The sequence below is a fragment of the Vollenhovia emeryi genome, unplaced genomic scaffold (genome assembly GCF_000949405.1).
Source record: "Vollenhovia emeryi isolate VEMERY1.0 unplaced genomic scaffold, V.emery_V1.0 DF939214.1, whole genome shotgun sequence".
NCBI lineage: Eukaryota > Metazoa > Arthropoda > Insecta > Hymenoptera > Formicidae > Vollenhovia > Vollenhovia emeryi.
In genome coordinates this window covers 67,207-90,164 of record NW_011967152.1, presented here as the reverse complement: position 1 = coordinate 90,164, position 22,958 = coordinate 67,207, and the positions used below count along the sequence as shown (strand labels likewise).

The 22,958-nt window shown below is 40.4% G+C and overlaps 1 protein-coding gene across 5 annotated transcripts; it reads right to left on the bottom strand.

Annotated features, from left to right (window-relative positions):
- Positions 1 to 10,173: 10,173 nt before the first annotated feature.
- Positions 10,174 to 22,637, bottom strand: LOC105561019 (mitogen-activated protein kinase kinase kinase 15). Of its 5 annotated transcripts, XM_012010634.1 has the most exons (24): positions 22,150 to 22,637; positions 21,938 to 22,104; positions 21,607 to 21,827; positions 21,151 to 21,345; positions 19,481 to 19,653; positions 19,201 to 19,369; positions 18,816 to 19,115; positions 18,476 to 18,729; positions 18,205 to 18,364; positions 17,618 to 17,971; positions 17,263 to 17,524; positions 17,053 to 17,190; positions 16,780 to 16,946; positions 16,575 to 16,670; positions 16,354 to 16,493; positions 16,120 to 16,275; positions 15,114 to 15,209; positions 14,059 to 14,171; positions 13,688 to 13,857; positions 13,319 to 13,583; positions 12,547 to 12,874; positions 12,294 to 12,432; positions 12,105 to 12,181; positions 10,174 to 12,030 (listed from the first exon to the last, which is right to left on the bottom strand). In XM_012010634.1, the coding sequence occupies exons 2-24, from the start codon at positions 21,972 to 21,974 to the stop codon at positions 11,967 to 11,969; spliced, it is 4,074 nt and encodes a 1,357-aa protein (XP_011866024.1). In that variant the 5' UTR covers positions 21,975 to 22,104; positions 22,150 to 22,637; the 3' UTR covers positions 10,174 to 11,966. The 5 variants fall into 5 exon arrangements, with proteins under 5 accessions (XP_011866024.1, XP_011866027.1, XP_011866023.1 ...); XM_012010637.1 differs by having other exon boundaries at positions 21,607 to 21,874; positions 21,938 to 22,637; XM_012010633.1 differs by having other exon boundaries at positions 21,938 to 22,637.
- Between the last annotated feature and the right edge of the window lie 321 nt (positions 22,638 to 22,958).

The window sequence follows — 22,958 nt, the reverse complement described above, 5'->3', positions numbered from 1 at the left end:
ACCGCCACCGGCTACCCACCTTCTGTAAAACACGGGTGCGGCGACCGGAGCCGTTCATCAACGCGCGGAAAGGTGCTCGTCGGCTACTTGCTGCCGCTCGTAACTATCCTATAGTCTCGACCATTTCGCGGTCTACTCACCCCGTCTCAGTTTTCTTCCCTCGTTGGCCTTAACGCGTTGTTTTGCACCTGGCCAGGTTGTACGGACACTAATCGGGGGTGCGGAGACGCCGCGGCGGAGGCGTCGCGGCGCCACTTGCCGACGACGCTCTCAACACGCTCTTTCAACCAACAGTCGGATTTCTCAGTCCTCTTTCTTTGGATACAAACTTATTCCCCTTTGTAAAAAATATTTTACAAAGATTGTACTCGCAAGATGACAACAGAATGTATCGCTTTATAACTTTGGTACCGTTCGTTTTGCTTTTAACAAAATGATTCCTTTTTGCTTCTATTTTCTTTAGATTCTTTTTTGGGGGAGGTTTTTCATTATAATGCTACATAATCATGAAGATATATAAATGCACGCGCGATTCGCGCCATACTTCACATCGCCTGAAGCTTCTCCCCACGATAAGAGGCTTCCCTCGCAGTCGAGCGATGCGAAGAGGGTCCTTAGAATACACCGGATCTCATCCGTCAGATTCGGCAGCGCCTAATTAAAAAGCGTATAATAGATTCGTGGATTTCTGCGTGACGCTTTACGAATATATACGCCATAAAGTTTTACGCTTTCTCTCATGCATAATTTATATTCGGCGCGAAGAGTGTAGCCGCTCTTCAAAGAAGAGAGAGAGAGAGAGAGAGAGAGAGAGAGAGAGAGAGAGAGAGAGAGAGAGAGAGAAAGGGGGGAGGGAGGAGAAAAAGAGAGAAAGGAAGGTTTTTTCACGCAGCACCGCGTGACACGCTCGAGATAACGCGAAGATTTCTTCGTTTCCTCTCTTCCCTTCCGCCTCCCTTCCTTTCTCTCCTCTTTTTTTTTCTCTTCCCGCTTCTGACGTCTCTCCTCGCGAAATCACAGAGCCATCCTCTCGCCCGTCCATCCGCGAATCTCCGACGGCGGGCGCCCCGGAGATCTCGCCGTTATATACACTCGGAGTAATTTCGCCGGAGAATCGCGTTATCAGCGAAACATTCGGGTACTTCGATCTTACAGTGGCTGGTAGCAGCCACCAACTACTTGAGCGGGGGCGGAGGGTCTCCGAGATATGCCGGGGTAATAATTCAACTGCGGCCGCGCTCGTACGAGGGCAACGGGAGAGGGCTAATTCTCACCCCGGCGTATACCCACGGCGTGGGATAATAGATCGCGCAGATTAAGGGATTCTCGGGCTACGGAGTCAGACCCGGGTCCGGGTCGCGCTGCTCTCGTATTAGTCTTTAATAAAGAGCCACGGCAATAACTCATCCTAAGCGTCGCGCTCGCGGAAAGCGCCCGAGGCGATCGCCCAAGTTAATAGATATCCCATAATACACTGACCCAAAGTTCCGTCGTTTCCCGTGGACCCGCGCGAGCCCGTCGGTTTCGGCACAAAGGAATCGTCGGAAGTTCCGGCGCTAAGTGACTTAACGACGTGAATCCTGGCAGTGGAGCACGTAATCGGCGCCTCATTGTCGCTGACAGAAGCGTAATCTGCGTTTGACATCTCTCATTAGGGAAGTTGCGACTTAAAAGCAGGAAAGAAGCGAGCGAGATTTCCATTCTTCTTTACGCGTGTGATTTTATTATTGCGCGCTCAATTATTTTTATTTTACTAGATACATTTTATTGATTCCCCTTAGGATTACAAGGCGTTTTTGAAGGAACGTGCCCAAACCTCTTATAACACCTCTCTCTACATCCACTTCTCTATGTGGCGATCGAACGAAAAACCAACAATGTTTTGTTTGGTTTTGAACCCAGGTCTTCGGATTACCAGACCAGCGCACAATCCTCTGCGCCACGATCGCCACTATTTTTATTTTACTATTCATTGCTATTATTTACCCGACACATTCACAATTTCACAGCCTGACAATACTGAAAGCCAAAAGTTGGAAAAAGTATAGAAAACTCGCATAGAAATTAGGCTACCAAGATCCAAGAAAAATGGCATCTTTTCCAATTAATTGTATATAAAAGCCAGAAGTGAATAGTATTTTGAATAGGATATATTTGAGTAGGATTTACATTTGTCACGTTCGAAAGAACATCCTTTCAAATACATTTTACGTTTCCTAGTAGTACAGTGTGTTGGCTCAAGATAGGCCCAATACAACCAAATATTGAACCAATGTTCAACCAGTGTTTGGTCAATGCATTGTGCTGCTAGGGGTTCTACGTTTAAACAAAAGCTATTTAGAGGAGAAACCGTGAGAATTAATTCAACATCAAACGAAATTCACAATTATTTTTGCAAGTACGTTGGTTTACTCCCGGAAGTCGTGTACTTCCTCTTTTCTTCTACACCGAAGAAGAGTGTTGTATTTCTTTTCCGCGCCGTTATATCGACACCATGATGACAGAGGCGACGAAACTACATTGAAAATTGCAACGGCGATAAAAATAAAAATTTATCGCCGGCATAAAGCCAATGACGAAGAGAGGCCGTTTCCGTCGCGGCTACGAAACGTGTGCACTTCCGCGTGAGCTTTTACGGTGAAGCGACTATACGGCGGGCAATCGCATTAAAAATCTTACCGGCAAGAGAGATAAAAATCGCGGAGGATCGACGTTTTTCCGAAGGCGACGCCCGAAAGGGTTCGGCGTCGCGTCCTCTTCCTTCAAAACGGTTACGGACGAGTTCAGCGCGTACAATAATAACAGTAACAATAACGCAGCAGCCTCGTCCGGGAAGCGGATATGAATATGTATCAGGTACATCTGTTGCCTCGTAACCCCCGGTGTTACCCAGCAGCCCAGGAAAGGGTGCAGAAACAATTCAATATCAGGCCTGGGTTCCTTCTTCGCGACGTGGCGGGAATCGTCGGGCGCGAGGCTAATTTCCAGGCTGTCGGAGATATCGGAGAATTTTATCAAGATTCACGTCAGTCGCAGCCGAACGCTGCTCCTCTCCTTATGTTTGGCGCGGTCGAATCGCAGCGGCTGTCGAAGCGACTATCCTATTTCTTCTCCTCGCTGAGAGGATATTCGGCAAGTTCGACCCTGAAATCAGCTAATTCGCATAAATAACGACTGATTTTGCCGAACGGAGTTGCAATGCAGGATTACAGGATTCTGCAATGCAGAATCAATTACAAGAACCGGTTCTCTTTCTCCTCTCCGAGAACATCATTGAAATACTCTGGCCTTTGTATACCACGTATGCAAAACGAGTAGATGACATCAGATTGCATAATTATGTTTTACTGGCAGTGAACTTGATCTTCAATTTACTCGAAGCGTGTTCGATTAAAAGTCTAGTCACAATCGTCGACATAGCGTTTTCGATTTTCTGACTCGGAGTCGGGTCGAGTCAGCAAATCGAAAACGCTACTAGAATGGACTGAACGTTACGCGCGACGTGCGAGCACGAGCTCTGAAGCGGAAGAGAAACACAGAGGATGTCTGTCTCTTTCTCTCTCTCTCTCTCTCTCTCTCTCTCTCTCTTTAATGTAGGGCCGTCTTTTGACGGTCAACAAGACGGCCCTACATTAGAGACAGATATATCCTTTTTCTCTCGCTTCAGAGCGTGTGCTGGCACGTCGCGCGTAATGTTTCGTTCATTCTAGAGACCCTGCAATCAGAGACTGGCCATAAGAGAATTCGTCAAATTCCTGCGAGTGAGAGAGAAACATAGGCTATCGTAGAATCGTAGAAGAGTGAGGTAGCCTATGTTTCTCTCTCACTCGCAGAAATTTGACGAACTCTCTTATGGCCAGTCTCTGATTAAAGGATCTCTAGTTCATTCTATATGTTGATGGTCACAATCTGGTATACTGTTGCAGATTTTGGAAACCACGGTTCTCCTATGCACGCTCTTTTTTCTTGCGGTGCTTAGTGGATCCGGCAGCCAATTATCGTCTTGAGCATTCGTCGCGCAACATCGAACAAAGAAAGACTCCATCGTGAAGGGACGGCCTTTCCCGACAACGGCCTTTCAGCAACAAATTAAGGATTTTAAGCCGAAAGTAATTAGTTCGGGCGGACGAGGTGTCACTTTATGAAAACGGAGAGACAGAGAGTCAGTCTTCATTGTCCCCGGCATTAATCCTTCGGGGACGTTCATAAGTTTTTGACTCGCCGTCTCGTGACGTTAAAAGCTCCTGGCACAAATTCTGAAAGGAGCAATTTACGTATTTTTAAGCGATCTTAAGTTTAATCCCGATTTATTGCAAATACATTTTTTAAGGCGCAATAATTGTAACTTGCGAGGAAATTGCGCGGGGACAGCAAGAAATAAGAAGCGGATTATATTTGTGCGTTTCGCGCTTTTTCTTTAAGAAGAAAATAATCTTTTGTTATATGTTTTTCTCATTAATATCTGCGATTTTCACCATAGGAAATGGAGTTTTCGTCAGTCTGTCCAAATTGTAATCTTCTCGGAGTCCCCGTTGGTGATTTATCTTGGCCGCAGCACCGCGGAAAAATATCGTTTCGAGGAAACGGGATTTAAAGTTTGGAGTTTATCTAAGACAGCGGCGCGCAGGCAGTCGTAACTTTTCCGTCCTTCAACTTTTAAAATACGTAACAAAGATACAGCTACAATATTACGGAGAATAATGAACGTTTCCCTAAATGTCAAACGGATTTGCGCAGATATTAGACATCGCGGTAATTACTTTTCGCAATGGGCAATATTTGCAATAATTTATCGCAATTTATTACAACTGACAGTAATATGTTCTTGGCACGCAAGACTCTAATAATCTACTATTTTATCTTCAAGAACCGCTCATAAGTCGTTCAATTGCATCGAATTGCCCATCTTATTCTCGAAACTCGAAAGGGTTTGGCAGATCTGTTAGCAAGAGCTCATCGCTGGAACGTGACTTCATAACGTTGTTTAGTCTATCACCAGAGAAGATAGATTATTCGATCGCTCATGAAAATTACCAAAGTCGGACATCCTCTTTAGTTATTACGTCGGCGCAGTTAGTTAATTAAAAGGTAAAGCGGGAAACCCAGCTGCTGCGAAGGAGGAGGAAGATAGAAGATGAAAGGACAACAGATACCGGGAGAAAGGGGGAAAGAATAAAAAGGTATGAAAGGGGGGACGGAAAGAGAGGGAAGATGATGAAAGGCACTGGGATTTGCAGCTCCGTCGGAGAGAACAACCCTTTCTTGCTTCGCCAAGAATGCTTTGGTGCCGCTTCCGATCGGGTAAACATTTAGGCCGCTTTACGGCAATGTAGACGTAAAATCACCCACTTTTGCCATTATATATTTTCACTGCGTCACCCAGTCAGTTTCATCGAACAAGCGTCGTTGTGCGGCAACGCACGCACGTGTAAAATACAACGTTGCATTCGGCGCGATTTATAAAATGCATTCACTCGTTTCCTGGCCTTTTAAAAGCACGCACGTCGGGAATCGTGACGCTATCGGCCGGCTTTAAATATTCAATTTTGAGGGCGAAGCTATACGTAATTCCGCAACGAGAGAAAGAGAGAGCGGGACTTCAGTCACACTCCGCGGAGCGGGTAATCAAATCAAATGGTGTCTCGCAATCAGATCTCTCCTGCGAGATCTCCGCCTCCCTCCCTCCCCCCCCCCCCCGAGTATATAAGATCGAATGGAAAGGCGGAAAGTAAGAAAATATAAATCAGCGGGGTGGATTTAATAATTCACCGAGGCGAACATGGCGTCCCTTCCCCGAAAGCACAATCGAACCATTTAACCGTGAAACATTGTACATTTTGCGCCACCCCCGCCCTCCCTGGCGAAAAGGGGTGCGCCGGTATTCGCCATCCCCATGGATACTCGACCATCCGATTATCCCGTTACAACGAAAAAACTTTCCCTTAAGCGTCCCGAGCGCTGCACGGTACAGGAGATTTAATAATTCGGGAGCGAATCAGCGCGACGCGATGTCTTGTTGAAGGAGAAAGAAAAGTATTCCTTTTTTTTTCAGCGAAATAAATCTCGCGAAATTGCGATGTCGCTGGGTTAAGAACTAACGATGTGGATTTTGTTGTAATTTTTCCCCTGACGAACGTGATTCCTCCGAGTTTGCTTTAGTCAAACGGATGATATCGCGGCGCCCCGTACGTCTCCTACGACGAATGAAGATAGGGCCGATCATCGATACATCGTAATGCCCTTTTCACCGCGGCCGCCTGTTATGGAATTCCTAATGACGATGGGGCGACGTTAGAAGCGGCTGTAATAACAGCCGCCGGCTGCTGGAGCTCGATAGATAACGCGGGAAAATATTCAGCGATAAAACACGCGCGTCACTCACGTAGCGGGCTGATAAAAAGAAATTAACAGTCCCTTTCGTATTGCACTCTCTCCCGCGACTATGTAACATTGCGTGTCCAGTTAATAGGACGGTTCTGTGCAAGTTGGATAGATATTTTGTGCTAATCGCGTCAGCGGAGATGATGGGAAAAAAGCTTTATTGGTTCTAAACAAGAAAAAAGAAGAGCGCACATTTTATCCGCGGAATCGATCGCGAGCGATCGCCGAGGAGTGGCTGCTCCGATAACATTTACATAATCGTATTTCGGATCCTTTTGCAAGGTCATTTAATTATCCCCGCCGATGACTCGCCTCCGGGCGAGTTATGCCGGGTGAGCGCAAGAAGTGGAACGAAAAAATCAATTCCAGACACGGCTGCAATTTACGAGGCATGTTTGTATACTCGCGTAGAAAATCGACGATCGATCTTTTGTACACCGGCAAAACGTGGCACGGCAATGATGTCACCCGAGCTCGCATAAAATTATACGTCGGCAGTTTAAGATGCTAATATTGTATACCCATCAGAGAGCACCATTTTGGACCGTGTAGCTCGTGTATAAATTTTGAACGCGACTTATTATTAAAATATGTTCTTGGATTTATAAAACGAAGTCGTCTTATGTCCACTTCTGCACGGAAAAAAATGTTGCTGCCGTAGTTAAAAACTGTGATAACTAAATTTTAATTGTAAAATGTGAACAGCTAAAGCCAACGGCACACGATACTATTTTTCCTACTGGATTGCTTGCGAGAGCCAATCAGGATGCAGAGTTTTCGATCAGGTGACTTAAGCCAACGGCACACGATACTATTTTTCCTACTGGATTGCTTACGAGAGCCAATCAGGGTTTAGCCTCAAGTCACCTGATCTAAAACTCCGCATCCTGATTGGCTCTCATAAGTAATCCAGTAGGAAAAATAGTACCGTGTGCCGTTAGTCTTAAAGCCGAATCCTGATTGGCTCTCGTAGGCAATTCAGTAGGAAAAATCGTATCGCGTGCCGTTGGCTTTAGATCAGGTAACTGAAAGCCAATTTTCCATTGGCTTTAGTTGCGATAGCTAATATTTTGCTACTGCGTCTATTGTATTAGGTGCGACAGCAAACCTTTTGCTGTGGTTTAGAAATGCATAGCTAATGCAGCAAAATATTTTTAGCAAATCATGATTAGCTACGGTAGCAACAATTTTTTTCAGTGCATCAGCACAGATTAACTTTAATCTTATACCTTTCATCTTTTTCTAATTCTTAGAACTAGAAAGAGATGAAAAGAAGGCTAAACCAAGTTTAAAGTTAATCTGCATTGGTAGAAACGGGCATTAGCGGCTCGATATAATCGAAACAAGGCCATTGATAGACGGTTCGGACGGAGAAATAGGTTCCTGAATTCTTAACGCTAGTTCGATAATTCAAAATAGACCAAAGGTTCGCACAGCTGTGCACTTAAATCGCACCGTCCATATAATTGCAATTCGTACGACTAATTTTAACGCGTCGCAAAAACTCACTCCTCGACTGATCAGCGTCGGCACCGCGGAAATCCAGCTTCCGTTCTGCCGTTCGTCATCGCTCTCGCGAAATTTTGAATATTGCATGACAAGGAGAGGAGACGCTCGCTTTTTAGAATACCAAACGAACGGGGGCGTACGGTGTTATCTCTCTTTCTCTTTGCCGGAGAGCGGATAAGCCGGTTTCCCTAGATGCGGGGGATCGATCTGCATGCAGATGCACCCCTCGCGAGCGACACAAAGGTGGCGGACCAAAGAGGAGAGTGGTCACCGGTTAACATTCGAGCCACTCTGAATATTTCATACGCGGCCGTGACCGTGCGTAGATTGCACGCACGCCAAGTGCAAACGCAACAAAGGCGAGGCGATGGCAGTTCTTCTCTCTCTCTTTTTTTTTTTACGCGGAGACGCACGGTGACGTCTTTGTGTGCGTGCGCCTCCGTATAAATGCCGATGGAGACCTTTTGTCTCGCACGACCGGGGCTTTGACCAGCGCTTCAACGCTCGTCGAATGTTGGCAGATTGGAAACTTTCGCAATATCGACTGCAGCTGCTTCCTTCTTCTTGGGATGCAGCGCGCCGTTCCGACCGTATCCTTCTCCAGACGGACGATTTGAATCGCTTGCCGCTAATTTGTTGTAAAACGCTGACGAGATCCTATTACGTTTCATTATTGCATTTAATGCACAACCTGATAGCCCAGAGAACCCAAGAATAATTCCTGATTCTTTCTGAATTCCCGGATTATGACGTGAACTCTTTCACCATCTCGCGTCTGTTCTAAAAGAATTTTCGAGTACAAAACGAATTCTTTTTATTGGCAACAACTTTAATTTATACTTTCACGGGAAGTCAAGAGGTGTCTTCTATGAAATCCTTTTTCAACTGCCGGAAAGGAATTCTTTTGAGTTTATTTCGCACGGATTACGCTAAATCATCTTACTTGATCTATTTATTTAATTACATAAGACATGTTAATCTCTGTGTATAAAAGAAGTCATTTTCAAAAATATTTCCAATTAAAAAATCTTCTCAACATTTAATTGCTCACGAGCAATAATAAAAGAATTTAAAATTAATATTTTTTCTAGTTTAGCGTGAAAGGTTAAAGGTATATAAGCGATAAACGCTATCTCTGACTATGAAGATTGACTTTCCTAAGACATCGATCGACATAGCAAAGAAACCTTAACTGGCAAGCTGAGTGAAAAGCGGTACTCCTCCATCGAGAGTTGTGAATCTATTTCACTTACAGTCTGTCAAGTGTGTTCTGTCTTCAGCTTCACAGCTGAGAGGAAGAGAAAGGGAATTAAAAAACTTAAACGATGTGTTCTGTCATACTCTGCAACTTAAAATGTCGCTTTTCTTAATAGAATTATCGAAGACAGTTCTCCAAGATAAGTACGCTTCATGACTCGAAGTAGAGCAAAGTCCTCTATTATGAGATAGCAGGTTTTCAACGTCCGCATTCAATCGCAAATCTTTTTTCGCAACGATTACACGATCTAACAATCAATTTTCCACTAAGCAGATTTCACTCCAAGGGCAATAAATTCATGGTGGAACCAACAGATGATGCCAATTAATTTAGCAGAAACTCCGCTATCCCGTATTAGGAGCCCTATCTCATAATAGGGTACTTTCCTTTAGATTCTTCCTCTATTTTGCATCCAAAAAGACCAATGCCAAATCTAGACAGAAGTTGAAACCTTTTGTCGAATTCACCGTAATAAAGATTAACGATTTATTGCAATGTTGTCAGACAAAAATTGATAACAAAGCAAACACAACTTCTAAAAAATGAATCGAAAATTATTAAAATAACATTTTATTTCAAGACAATGATTTCAAGACGAAAATAGTCCATGCGTTTTTGAAACGGACAGTACCTTTCCAGCGGAATGTCACGACGAGACGCAGAGAACGCCCTGTCCATATCAATGACATGATTCCTACGAGGTAGTTATCTGCGGAAAGGAATATCATGATCGAGGCCGATCACGTACTCATCTTCCCGTATTGCCTTTCCCCGAAAACGTTATCCTTCCATCCCGTTACTCTCTAGTTTCAATTAAAGGAATTTGATGAATTCGTAAAACTGATCGTCCGAAAGAAAACTCGAAAAAATATAGTTCCTTTAATTAGATATGTTTTCCAATAAATATTTTTTTATTGAATAAAATCGAGTTGTGAAAGATTTGTGCAAAAAAAAAATACTTCCATATCTCGGTTTATGGGCTTAATTCTAAAAAAAAGTTGTTCAGGACTTTAATAAACAATGAATTAATATGTTCATTCCTTTATTACAAACGGTCGCATATGCGAGTAACAATTATAATTAATCCTATTTTGTGAGTGAAAACGGTAATAATTGTAACAATATATTGCGGCGCTTGTTTCATTTCGATTGCTGCAACAATTAATTCAATTAAGTGCTCGTATAATTGAGCGCCAAATTATTTTGGTTTAAATACCTGAAAACAAGCACCACACATATCGCTCTATAATTTTTAATATATTAGTATATTACACGAAAATATATCGCATTATAACATTAATTTTGTCAGTCATTAGATCACGTATTGCAACATCCGTGTACGTATAATCAAGCTGAATCCATCAGCTTGTACAATGTATCCTTGAAACAATTAGGCACCGGGTTATCGAGAAAGCGATCTCTCTCGAGGATTTGTTAAAATTACATACCTGCGTAAATTCAACTCGGCTATGTTAAATTTATATGTTAAAAATCTAACTGTACAAAATATATTGCGCATCGCAGAAGGCACAGACAAGTTTCTCTCTTCCGTATATTGCATAAAAGAAAAATCGAGATTTTTCCGTCATATAAAAACCCGTATCTACAAAAATTTTGAATCAAAAGCCTTAATTTAATTAAGTTCCTGAAGCACGAATCAAAGTAAAACTCTTACAAATTACAAAAAGCATTCTATTTACATGATGAACATCGACAGAAAAATATTCAATTGATACTTTGGAAGATGTGTTTCGCGCATAATAAAATTTTACTCTTCGAGAACCTAAGATTTCAGTAGCGAATACTTCACATTATCTCATGTGAATAATATATATGACTATGTATTTACTCTATATAATAAATATCTTTTCTTGTACTAGAACGAGTTTTGTAAGGCACTATAAATAATTGCGTCCCCCTTCGTCAAACTATTAGGAAGATTTGTTAGATGGAACGACGCTATGTAACTATCTGTTATACTCGCAGTAATAAACGGCTGTTACATAAAGTTATTACTTGTTGAAAATACAGATCGCTTCTAATCAAGATTTTTTAGTGGTAATAGATTTGCTTATTCACAACAATTATTCCTATCTCTATATCTTGTAAAAACTGATTTATAATATATAAATTATATATAAATTGTATCAGTTTTATTATCAATTATTGGAAGCATCTATTATTTCTGTTATAATAGGAGACATTATTACTTCAGAATAAAATATAATATCAAATGTATTACTGATGATTCATATTTATAATCTCTTTGTCATTATTTATTACCGTTTTGTCTTCTTAGATTTTGCTGTTCAACGTAAAGACAATTCTTCTGCATTTGATCTGACTTTTAAATGACAAAATTAAAAAACAAAATTCCCTCTACAATAAGAAATCGTAATGTACGAAATACATTCCACGTGTAGAAATACTGGTTTCTCACGTCAACTTTGGCAATGTAATTAGAATCTGACAAGAACGCTAAAGCATGTAATATGTTTTGTTAACATAAATCATCATACACAGATTTGTTATACAATTGCTCTGTAAAGAGTAATAGCAATCTATCATTAGGAACTACGAAATAAACCAGTAATATCATTATAACATTGTGTCACGGAGAAAATTCTCTCTTTATGGGAATTTGATTTATATCTAATATAGTACAGCGTGTACGGCTGAGATTTAAATCATTGAATTTTTATCTTATGGCAGCCTAATCAAAACCGATATTTTACCCTGTTGTAAACTCTAGTTACTAGTGATACTTTATCACTAAAAATGATACGAAAATATGTAATTATATATTAGTTTTTAAATTTTAATTCCCATTATTCTCTCGATGTTTCAATATGGCTTGCCATATCCTGAGTTCAATTCCTCCCCTGGAATTATGTATAATATATTTATACTCGGCACATATGATGATTACTGAATAATAGAAGACATAAATTTTTACCTTAAATTTAGTCTGCGAAGATCGTCCCGTGTAACATGATGCAAAATATCTTCTAGTGTGTACTCCTCATAAAGAAACTAACAATGTTAAAGAATATTCATTCATAAAAATCATATGTAAAATAAATAACCTATGATAATTCTTATTTTTATTCTTCTTGCTTATTTCAGACTTGAGCGGAACACTCACCCTCTCGATTGATGTCTCATCTATTTGAAGATTCTGTAACCAATCGGCAAGGGCCATATCCGGATGTGAAGCAGTACTGTGCGTATCGGTAGTCATTAAAGATTGTTGAGATATATCTCCAAAAATGCAAGAATTGTAGCTGTGGATATTTATTTGCTTTCACATTAATCACGCATTTGTCACGCATTTTAATACACGCAGCAATAAAATAAACCAATTTTACAGCAATAAATAAAATGATAATTTTCCGTACCCCGATTCCTGTTTTATTGATCTCCTATTAATATTTTCACACAGATGTGTCAACGTATTAACTTGAATTCTCTGCTCTTCAAGAGCTTGTTGCAATAACGTTTGATAGGATTTCTGGCTGTCTATCAATTCCTGAAGTAGTCTCATATTTTCCATCTTCAGTGCTCCCATTTGATCTCTATATTCCTTCCAGTACTTATTATCAATAGAGTCAGCAGTTTTTTGGGACTTTACAGAGTTTACCGTAGATACCCCAGATGTTGATCCTTCCTCGGGACCTTGACCGCCAGGTTGCACTCGTTCTTGTCCAAGTAAGTTAGCGCCCAATTCTAGAAACACAATTTATAACACAAAACACATTCCATATAACACTAATGCTGTATAATATTCTTTGACACATCTAATCTTTCGATTTTCAATAAAATCTGTCTAAACCAGATGTGTATGAACTCAAGTAGGATGCGGTAATCCTCTTACTGAACGCAACCTCCCTAAGAGATCCCATATTATTGGTGATGACTTTCCCTCGAGATATTTTTAGAATTGACATGATAACATACTCAATCTCTTCACGTGTATTACACTTGAGATGTATGCGCTACACATCTGGTTCATATACCAAGTAACAAATGTGAGAGGCTAGCCAGAAGCGGGACACTTTTTTTTTACTTATAGGAGTGTATGTTCTCATTGCGTATGTTCTCACATCTCTCGAATATGCAACGGTGTATATTAATTCAGTTTTTATTTCGTCGAGAAAAAATAGTACCTACCAGGAGATAAGACAGTGATAGCGGCCTGAACAGCATTTCTTACTAAATTGTCTAAAGCAAACATCCAATGTGGCTTTATACTGTGCATCCTAAGGACCTCGTTTACTGCCGTTTGAAATAAGTAAATAGCCAAATGTAGATGATTGATAGCGGTCGAATCGAAATCCAATTCCTCTTTCAGTGTTCGAATAGCAGTTACTATTACTTCCTGATTTTGCTCTGCGATATAGTCCCTCAGGCCGCGCATAAGTAATACTAAATGACTCTAGAAATTGTAATAAATAATTAAGTACATATCAATATGTACTTGGTATGTAACACAGTTATTTGCAGCGCAATATAATTCAACATGTTTCAGCACGTAAATACCATTTGCAACACCATTTGTCCCTCCGCTTGATGTATACCTCTCATCCAAACCTCGCAAATTTTTGCCTCATCTTGGTTGAGAACCCTCGTTAATGTCATACGTCTTTGGCTATCTTTCTTTAACAGATAAAAGCCCTCTTGCTCCTCTCCAGATTTCTGTCCCGGTTGTCCTGTTTTACCCCAATTATTCATAAATATAAATGAATGATATTATATACTAAATTTTGGGCATTTCGCAATTTAATTTATCCATCTATCCACGTGACAGCGATATTATTTATGTTATAATCTTAATAAATTCCTTCTGATATGTTCGCACAAATTTCGGATATTAATCTCAGAAAATGTCCAGAAATGTTGCATATATTTACCACCTAATTCAACTTCTGGCGATAACAAGCCACCAGACGAACTTCTTCTAGTTATTGAGGTACCAGCTGTATCAGTTTCGCTAGTTTCTATCGACGGAGTATTCCCTATTGTACTAGAAAGATAATAAATAACGAGATATTGATTTTGTGTCTTTTATATTACACTTTTAAACTATTTATCAATGTGATGAAAATTTTATTAATACCAGAATATTAGTCAATTTTTTATAAAATTATAAAAGTGATAACTTTGTGTCTCAAATAATTTATATATTATATAATATTGGGGTATTACTTTTTTATTTTATAATTTATACAATTAAAAATTTAATTATTCTCGTGTTATGTGATACACGGGAACATGATATGGAGACCTATTATGACAAAGAATACATACAAAGATATAATCTCTATATATTTAATATTTCAAAATAATTCGAATGGTCTATCCATTTTTAGAATATAAATTATTATTTAAAGATAATGTAAAAAGTTATCAGTTGTTACATAAGTCAAATGTTAAAGGATTACTTTATTAAAATTATGTTCTAATGTATTTACATAAACTGCATACTCGTTATATGTATATGTAATAACCATCATTTAGCAAAGCAATTATATGTTAGTATGTGTTTATGTCAATACTTGAGAGAATAAATCTAGAGAACCCAAATTAAAAATGTCAAGTAATAAAATATAATTATATTTTATTTCAAATAACATTTTAAGATACTCAATAATAACGTTATATCTATTTAATGTACCATTGCTTAAACAAAACATAAAGGAAATCCGGCATGACTTACATATACAAAGCTACATTCAATAGCAAAAAGTATGGGTGACAGCAATTATGGATATTTTTTTACACAAGACGCAAGCCGTTTGCAGACAGCAATTAAGCATTTTGAACATTTGCTATTGATGATAAACGATTATATAAAAAATATCTATATAATTTAGGTGGTCACAAATAATAAAAAACCAATAAAACAAACGGTATCTTTAGTTATGCTTTGCCTTCGTATAAACAATTTACCAAGTTAGAACCATACCTGTTAAAAGAGAGGGTTGCAGTAGGCATGCTGATGGGGGACAATAGGTGAGCCGGACTGCGTCCCCTCAATGGACTTGACTTCGTTAACCCTCCACTAAATTTCACATTTTATAATTACAATTCGCAACGTGCATTCTTACATAAAAGAATATTATATTCTTGCGTCATAGTCTTTATGGAATTTGGAGAATGAAGAAAAAGAATGTTGCAATTTGGCATAAAGCATTTTTAATGTATTAATTAAAGGATACGATATGGGCATTTAAAACTTTAAAATAGTGAAAGTAAAAAAGAAACAATTCACGCTACAATATGCAATTTAAATTTGTTATTCCTCAATAATACAGTAAACGATTTAAAGGACTAATAAGAGGATAGAATGTTCATTAATGCCGAAACTCCGTTAAATTGAAGGCAAGGAAGGCCATTTTTTTACCATTTTTCAGTGTTCGTAATGAACAAAAGCTTTAATATAATATATTGTACAATATAAAATTATTATTATTAGACAGACTAAGGCCCGGTTTCACCAAACGTCGCTTGACTTTAGTTTAATTCATATTTGTCTCTTTCTAAAGTAACAGCTGGAAAGAGACAAAGAACGAATCAGGCTAAGCTTAAAGTCAAACAACGTCGGTGAAACCGGACCTAAGACCGAAACAAAGCGAGTTTATCCCACGCAACCCAAAACAAATGCAATAATATATTATACATATAATGCGCACGATGCGGCGTACATCGAGCTCTTTTAAATCGAGGTTTACTGTACTGTGAAAGCAATCAAGTTCTGCAAATGGCATTTCCTAATATGTCAATGTTGGTCTGACAATTAACTAATTACCAAGCAACATAAAAAATGAGATTGGCACTAAAACCGCTTGATACAAATGAAATAAACCAAATGAAGGTACAATGTACTAAAACAAAGGCGAGAGTGCCACGAGCTACAAAAATGCTACATTAAAAAACGGCACATTATGACAAAGGTAAAAATTGTACAATACCTATCATCCGATTGAGACATCAGCATAGGTGTGGCAGCGACGATATGATTGTTGTTTGTTTTATCGCATTTCCCCAAACGTTCCAATCTATCCGCCGGAACCGATATACTTCTACTGAAGTCTGGCGGTGCGACTAATCTGCTGCTCTTCTTTTTCCTATTATATTTAAATATTTTACTATACGACTGTATAAACTTGTAAAACTCTACTGCGCAATGCTTGAACTTTACATACTCGTTAAGAAATGGATCCTCCAACAGCTCCGCCGCGGTTGCTCTTATATCAGGATTCGGCTCAAAACAGCGCAATATAAAACTTTTTGCTCTCTCAGATAACTCTGACGGTATCTCAGGATGTATTTTGTAATATCCCACCTATAAAAAAAGCGTATACATATCAGACTTTCGATAAGCTTAGCAGTTCAACGTTTAAAATGTAGCATACTTAATATTTACTTTAAACACAGCTGCTTGTGGAGAACCTAGTTCAATGAACGGTGGCTTTCCAGTGGCCATCTCAACTATTGTGCAACCTAAAGACCAAATATCCGCCTAAAGAGAAATATGAATAATTGTTATTACGATGACACAAGGAAATGTATCTTTATCGTGTATGACCGAATATCTTCAAAACAAAGCGCTTAATCAAACACAAACTCACAGGTGCACCATAACCACGTTGACCCTTGTCAATAACTTCTGGCGCCATGTACTGTAATGTTCCGGTAAATGTTTCTGTACTCGGGCATAAACCAGCCAATCGTTTGGACATACCGAAATCAGATATTTTGACAACTCCACTGTATGTATTTACTAATACGTTATCACCTAAATCATATATTTAAACTTTAGACATAGAAAAATAATTGTGAAGATGGAAGACATGTACTTCAACAAGTGAGCGTAAAATTCATGCATTTTACGAATTATGTACCTTTTATATCTCTATGAACTATTTTTTGGTCATGGAGATATTTAAGGCCTTCCAACATTTGTTTAGTATAATATGAGATGGTCGATTCGTTCTCTTTCAAAGGACCCCATTTCGATCTTAGCAAAGCTGATAAACTTCCTGAAATTATGAAAAATTATGAATATTTATAACCGAGATTTTTTTATGCCAAAATATTTCTTTCTTTCCTACCTCCAGGAACTTGCTCCATAAAGATTTTGAAATATCCATCCTCGCTTACCGAGCCCAAATATTGAACAATATTTCTGTGCCTCAATTGGCTATGCAATTTGATCTCTTCGTGAAGAGGCTGTACATCGCCCAAGTTTCGTTCACGAATTTCTTTCACCGCAATCCTGACTTGTGTATTTAAATCACGCGCTGCGTACACCACGCCGTATGTACCTTTGCCGAGAATTATGCGCTTATTTTGATCATCCAATTCATATTCGAACTAAAAAAAATTCCATTTTAAACAATTAAAAGTTCTGTATAAAATACATATACATATATACTGACAAAACTAATATTAAAAATTGATTAATACCTTCATGCGATCATCAGTCATGTAAGCATCTAAATCTGTAACCATGCCTTCTTGATCCCTAGTCATCTCCAAGATCAAGTCGTAAAATGTTTGCCTACATTGTACTGATGGCAGGTACATTTGAAAATCATCCGAGTTTTGATGAACATACAAAAATAAACATCTTTCGTCCCTTTTATACAGGCTTACGCTGCGTATCATGTTCGCAGTGAACAACCAATCGTGAACTTGTTTGCAATTATTTTTCATATTATCCAGACACAAATTCCATATTTGTATGGACTTCTCTTCCGCGCCAAGATTCACGTTTACGTAACTCGGCATTAAAATCTTTGTTGGTTCCAACACTAAAATCTAATAAAAATATTGTAATGTGCCAAGCGTCTTTTTACTGGAAAGATTATTAAAGTGGGAAGTTGATTCTTCAGAGTGAATTCATAAACCTGCACTAAGAGCAGTTTTATATTATTCTTACTTTGACCCAAAATGTACAGAAGTAAGCTGGATTGGTAATGCATAACTATAAGCCATAATCTCCCGAATTGGAAACTGGATCCTCAGTAGAACGATTCCATTTATCAACTTACTGGAAACCGTATACTATCGCCAACCTCCGGCTTTGTAGCTTCGACAAAGTAGTCCATCCAGAAACTAAATATCTGTTCCTCCGGTGCAACTTCAGCTTCCTCGTTCTTTTTACGAAACCTATCTATCAGTGATATGTTGCCGATTGTCGATTTCAGATACCTAAAAGTTAAAACAATTAAGATAAGTTCTAAATACATATACGCTTTGTCCTGCATTCTGAACATGTTTTTAACCGAATAAAGATCTAACTTTCGTTTCTCGTATACTCACCAATTCGGTGGCTTTAATTTGAACATACATTCAGCTGCTTGTATAGCTTTCGAATAATCCTCCGCTAATACACTAATCTCAAAAAATGTCGCTACATCCCAATAATCTTTTAAGCTCGGTAAACTGCCTTTCTTGCCAATTAAGTTATTCAATACCATTCCTATGTGCTGCAACTCCTCACTTTTAGAGAATTCATTTCCAGCTATGACGAGTAAAGTAGCAAGATTTATACCGGCATATTCGTTAGGCTGAACCTATAAATAGAACAATGATAATACATATACGCGTCAACAGAAATGCTTCCAATAACAGAGAAACGATTTACACGCAGATACTATACCTCAAAACCTTTTCTGTACCAGTGGATCGCATTCTTTAAGCTCTCCTGATCTGTGTGTCTGCTCTCGACAAATATGTCTTTATATATTCTTCCGCATAAACACAACATGTCAGGAACATGATTTTCCTTTTTTTCCAGCGCTTTCTCAATAACCTTTAATGCTCTTTCTCGATCGCCCTCTTTGTTTCGTCGATTTAAAGCAAACGCGTATAAATATCTTATAGCTGGAGTATTTATGTAATTCTTGTGAGTTGGTATAGTTTTCAAATCGTCAACCAATTGTACCATTGCATCGTAATCCTAATAATTTTAGAACGAGTGTAATTGTTTCTGAATATATTTTGATTGGAAAACTTTTCTTTTTATCAGTTTATCATTACTTTACCTGTATTTCCCGGAATGAAATGAGAACATTTAAAACAACCTCTCCTGACAGAACATTTGGATCGTCTAAGCGTTTGCGCATGTTATTCAGAGCTCTGGAGAGTTCTTCTCCAGAGTAAGTCTCGCGCGCCTTGCGTAGATCTGCCAGAAATTTCTCCTTCATATGTGCTCTGAAAGTTTTTACATTACATATTAAAAACGTCTGTTTTCCGCACTTTTTGGTGGAGTAACAATTAAAAATATCTAACATGATTTCTGCTCAGATTTTCTCATTTGCTTACTTGGATTGTATTTCGACATCCTGAAACAATTTCTTGAGTTTCAGAGTGAGATGCTGTTTGGGATCTATTGTCTCTTCGCTTGTGATCCTGCTGGTCGCTGGGTTCGTGGCTACACACGAACCACACGATTCCACAACGCGATACGAAACAAATGTGTAACTGCCACAGGATAACTGTATAAAAAAAAAGTTATTTCTGTATCGATTAGTTATATAAAAATATTTCATACCGCTGTAATTAAAAAGAATTGTTTCTGTGCAATCCGAAAAATAATAGCTGGTTCCAAGTCACATAAAAAATTCGTCACGACATATTTTATTACGTTATCGCGCGCGCGATTGACGTTTTAACTTTCACAATCCACCTCGTGATTATTTGTCACATATTTTTACATTAACTTTAGCGCATGCACATCAACTTCTTCCTCGAGTTCTTTATAAATTTGTTATAAATTCTTTATAAATTGTACGATGTAATAGTTTCAAATAGAATTAACAATCCGGACGCAATGTAGAGTCGCAATGCACAAGAAGTCAGCAACAGATCGTCCACGGTGTTACAACGTATGGCGCGCGATCAACTAGCACCAACCTGCTGTATTGGGTAACTGCTATATTGAGAGCATGAGCTCACGTTTTTCTCTACTCCATATTAAGCGGAATTACATATTTGGTGCTTGCCCAACCGGCAGAGACATCGTTTCATCTGATGCCACCGAATATGTTTAGTTTACGGCAGTCTGACGTCCAGCACCGTTCCGCGCGCACGTTCTAACTTGTTGCCGACCGCAGTAAGGATACGAAAATCTTTTGCAAGTTCTCGAAAGGAGGCAAAAACCTCGCAGAAATATTAATCAACAAGCATAGACCAGTTATGTTAATAGCAAAGTGATAAAAAATTCCGGTAGCTGTTCAAGTGACTAAATCAACAAGATTGATCCACGCGTGAGAGAAACGCATAATAATAAGCGAATCGCATCGTAAACAAGCTAATACTTTTTCTACTACTTTCACTCTCTTCAATCTTCTTGCATAAATTAGATGCAACACAATTTTGAGAAACAGATACTCGAAACATAACTTTTTGCACGTTATAAGCAGTCCTTTCGTGCGAGGAAACTATTAGATGGACGTGTTCTCAATATCAAGAATGCAGGAATACTGAAGTACTATTTGCTATGCTGCGATAGTGCGCAGTGTGGGTCACTTGCGCCTCGAGCAATCTCTCTATTTATGAGAGCGTTAATTGAGATCATTGCTATAAAGTGCATCCTGAGTCTAACAAACGGCCAAGGTCACCTGCGCTTACTGCGGCTGATGGCAGAGAACAATCCGTAAACGCTTACAAGACGTATAGAGGAGACTCTCATGACTCAAGTTTTTCTCTGCCTCGCCTTGAGTCTACGGCTTAAGACAGTCATAAGCGTTTACGAATCGTTCGTCCCAGTCTACAATAGATGATTTAAGCCCTAAGCTTTAAGAAATTGGCCAATCACGGTCAAGTATGAGTAGAATACGCTTAAGGTTTAAATTTCTATTGTAGACTGGGGCTTCTCTGCCATCAGCCTATCTCACGTTTAGCGTTTCGCGATCAACGTACGAGACTGTTTGCATTTACAATTCTGAAAGCGACGAGGAGCAACAAGCGGCGTATACCTCGTGCGTACGTACCTTAAGCCTAATTGTAGCTTCCGTGTCTGTGTCGTTGTACAGCAAAATGTTTTCCTTCATACCGAAACTCTCCCTGACACCGAGATGATAGAACAGCGCAGATTGCTGCAACTGTATGCTCAAGTCCACAACCGCCACATCAGCGTTGTAGAACGTGTCCAGCACATTGGTCTCGCCAAAATCGAGCTTCTCGAACTGCGACAGACGTGCGGATAGTTAGGAAAGGATCGAAACGCGCTTTACAATCTTCCCGCAACTCCTGCGTATCCTCGCTTGTTTGCGGCTTCGAGAGTATAGGAAATATTAAGATTATCTAGCACTCGACTTTTGATACACGGCTTGTTTTGAAACGGCGATAAGATTGAGATGTCGCAACAGTTCGCTTTAATACTCTCATCCCACTTTTATTCGGAGTCTGCCGCTGTGCGAATAATCGAAATCGCGCAGAGACCGTACCTGAATATGATGTATGTCGGCGTTGACCAGATTGCAGGCCTGCCTGACCTCGTCCAGCGCCTTCTTGCGCTGAGCGAGGTGCTCCGATTGTTGCAGATCCAGGACGCAGGCCACGTCCATCCTGGGCCGCCCCGGCACCGTCGTGTGTCCCGATATATCGCTCTGCGTTCCCACGCTGTCCGTGCTGGAGATGCCTTCCATGACGCCCGATTGCGAGGCAGCTGCGGACGCAAGATCACCCTCGTACAATCGGAAAGTATTTGCGCAGCTGCATTCAAACGACATCACGTGGCCTAGGTGCGACAACGGCGGTGAGAGAAGCGGTACTTACCAGCCGTATCGAGCACGTCGCCGCAAACAGAAGGCATGTTGTTGCGTACTCCACTGGCCAGACGCTCGACCGGCGTCTCTCCCTCTCACACTCCTCTCTCTCTCTCTCTCTGTCTCGCGGAAGAACCCCAGGGGCCGAGCTTAGCGCGTACCTGCTGATAAAACTGACTGTCAGACGCCGCGTGCCAATCGACGTGCCAGCGGTCAATTCACCTCCGCGAATGCGAAAACAAGCGCCGAATGTCATTTCCTCGCGGGACACCAGTCTCTCTTGCCGAGGCTAGGCTCGGGCTCGAACGTGCGACGAACGTCGCTCCTCGGAGAAGTCATCGCTCGCCGTACCTGGACAGGAGTCGCCGCGCGCGAGAATAAAGGCCGCGAGGATAGGCGAGGTTCCAGCGAGGACACACAACAGCATCCCCGGGGGGACGTGCGTCTCCCACTCTCTCTCTCTCACTCGCTGGCGGCGATAAATATACTCGCGTCCGGCGCTCTCCGGCCGAGCCCTCGATCGGGAGATCCTCCTGGGTCGATCAGGCGCGACGTAGCGAACGCACGCAGCGGAGGACGCCTCTCGTCAGTCTCGTCGCGCGCATCGTAGAGATCCGCGACGTACACACACCCCGTCCGGAGCACACGCAGACCCGGGAGCAGTTCCCGAGGTCGCCAAGGTGCGCGAGTACCCGAGCCCTCCGCGCTCCGCGAACAAGCGTTTCGCGCCGCTTCACAGATGGCGGCGAGATCGGAGCCGCTCCGCCGGTATAAAAATAGAATCAGTCAACCTTTGTCGCTCCTCGAGCGAAGTTGGTCTCTTGTCACACAATTATACAGAACATGTGCAACATTTGTCGCGACCATGAACAGAATCTCGTATGGACGAGCGATGTACAACGTAATTTTACATCCATGGCGTGGCTTATAGCGAATTCGGTTACTTGTCTAGTGCGCACTGAGCGCACACCAAGGCCGGTCCCACATAGCACAGCGACATCACAGTGATATCAGTGTGATATCTGTTTAAG

What these genes read in the sequence shown, in the direction of transcription:
- LOC105561019 (XM_012010633.1), bottom strand. Translation starts at nt 21,974, where the DNA reads ATGCCTTCTGTTTGCGGCGACGTGCTCGATACGGCTG. An exon ending in CGACGTGCTCGATACGGCTG is followed by an intron (nt 21,828 to 21,937) that starts GTAAGTACCGCT and finishes TTGCGTCCGCAG; the next exon opens with CTGCCTCGCAATCGGGCGTC. An exon ending in CCGACATACATCATATTCAG is followed by an intron (nt 21,346 to 21,606) that starts GTACGGTCTCTG and finishes CGTCTGTCGCAG; the next exon opens with TTCGAGAAGCTCGATTTTGG.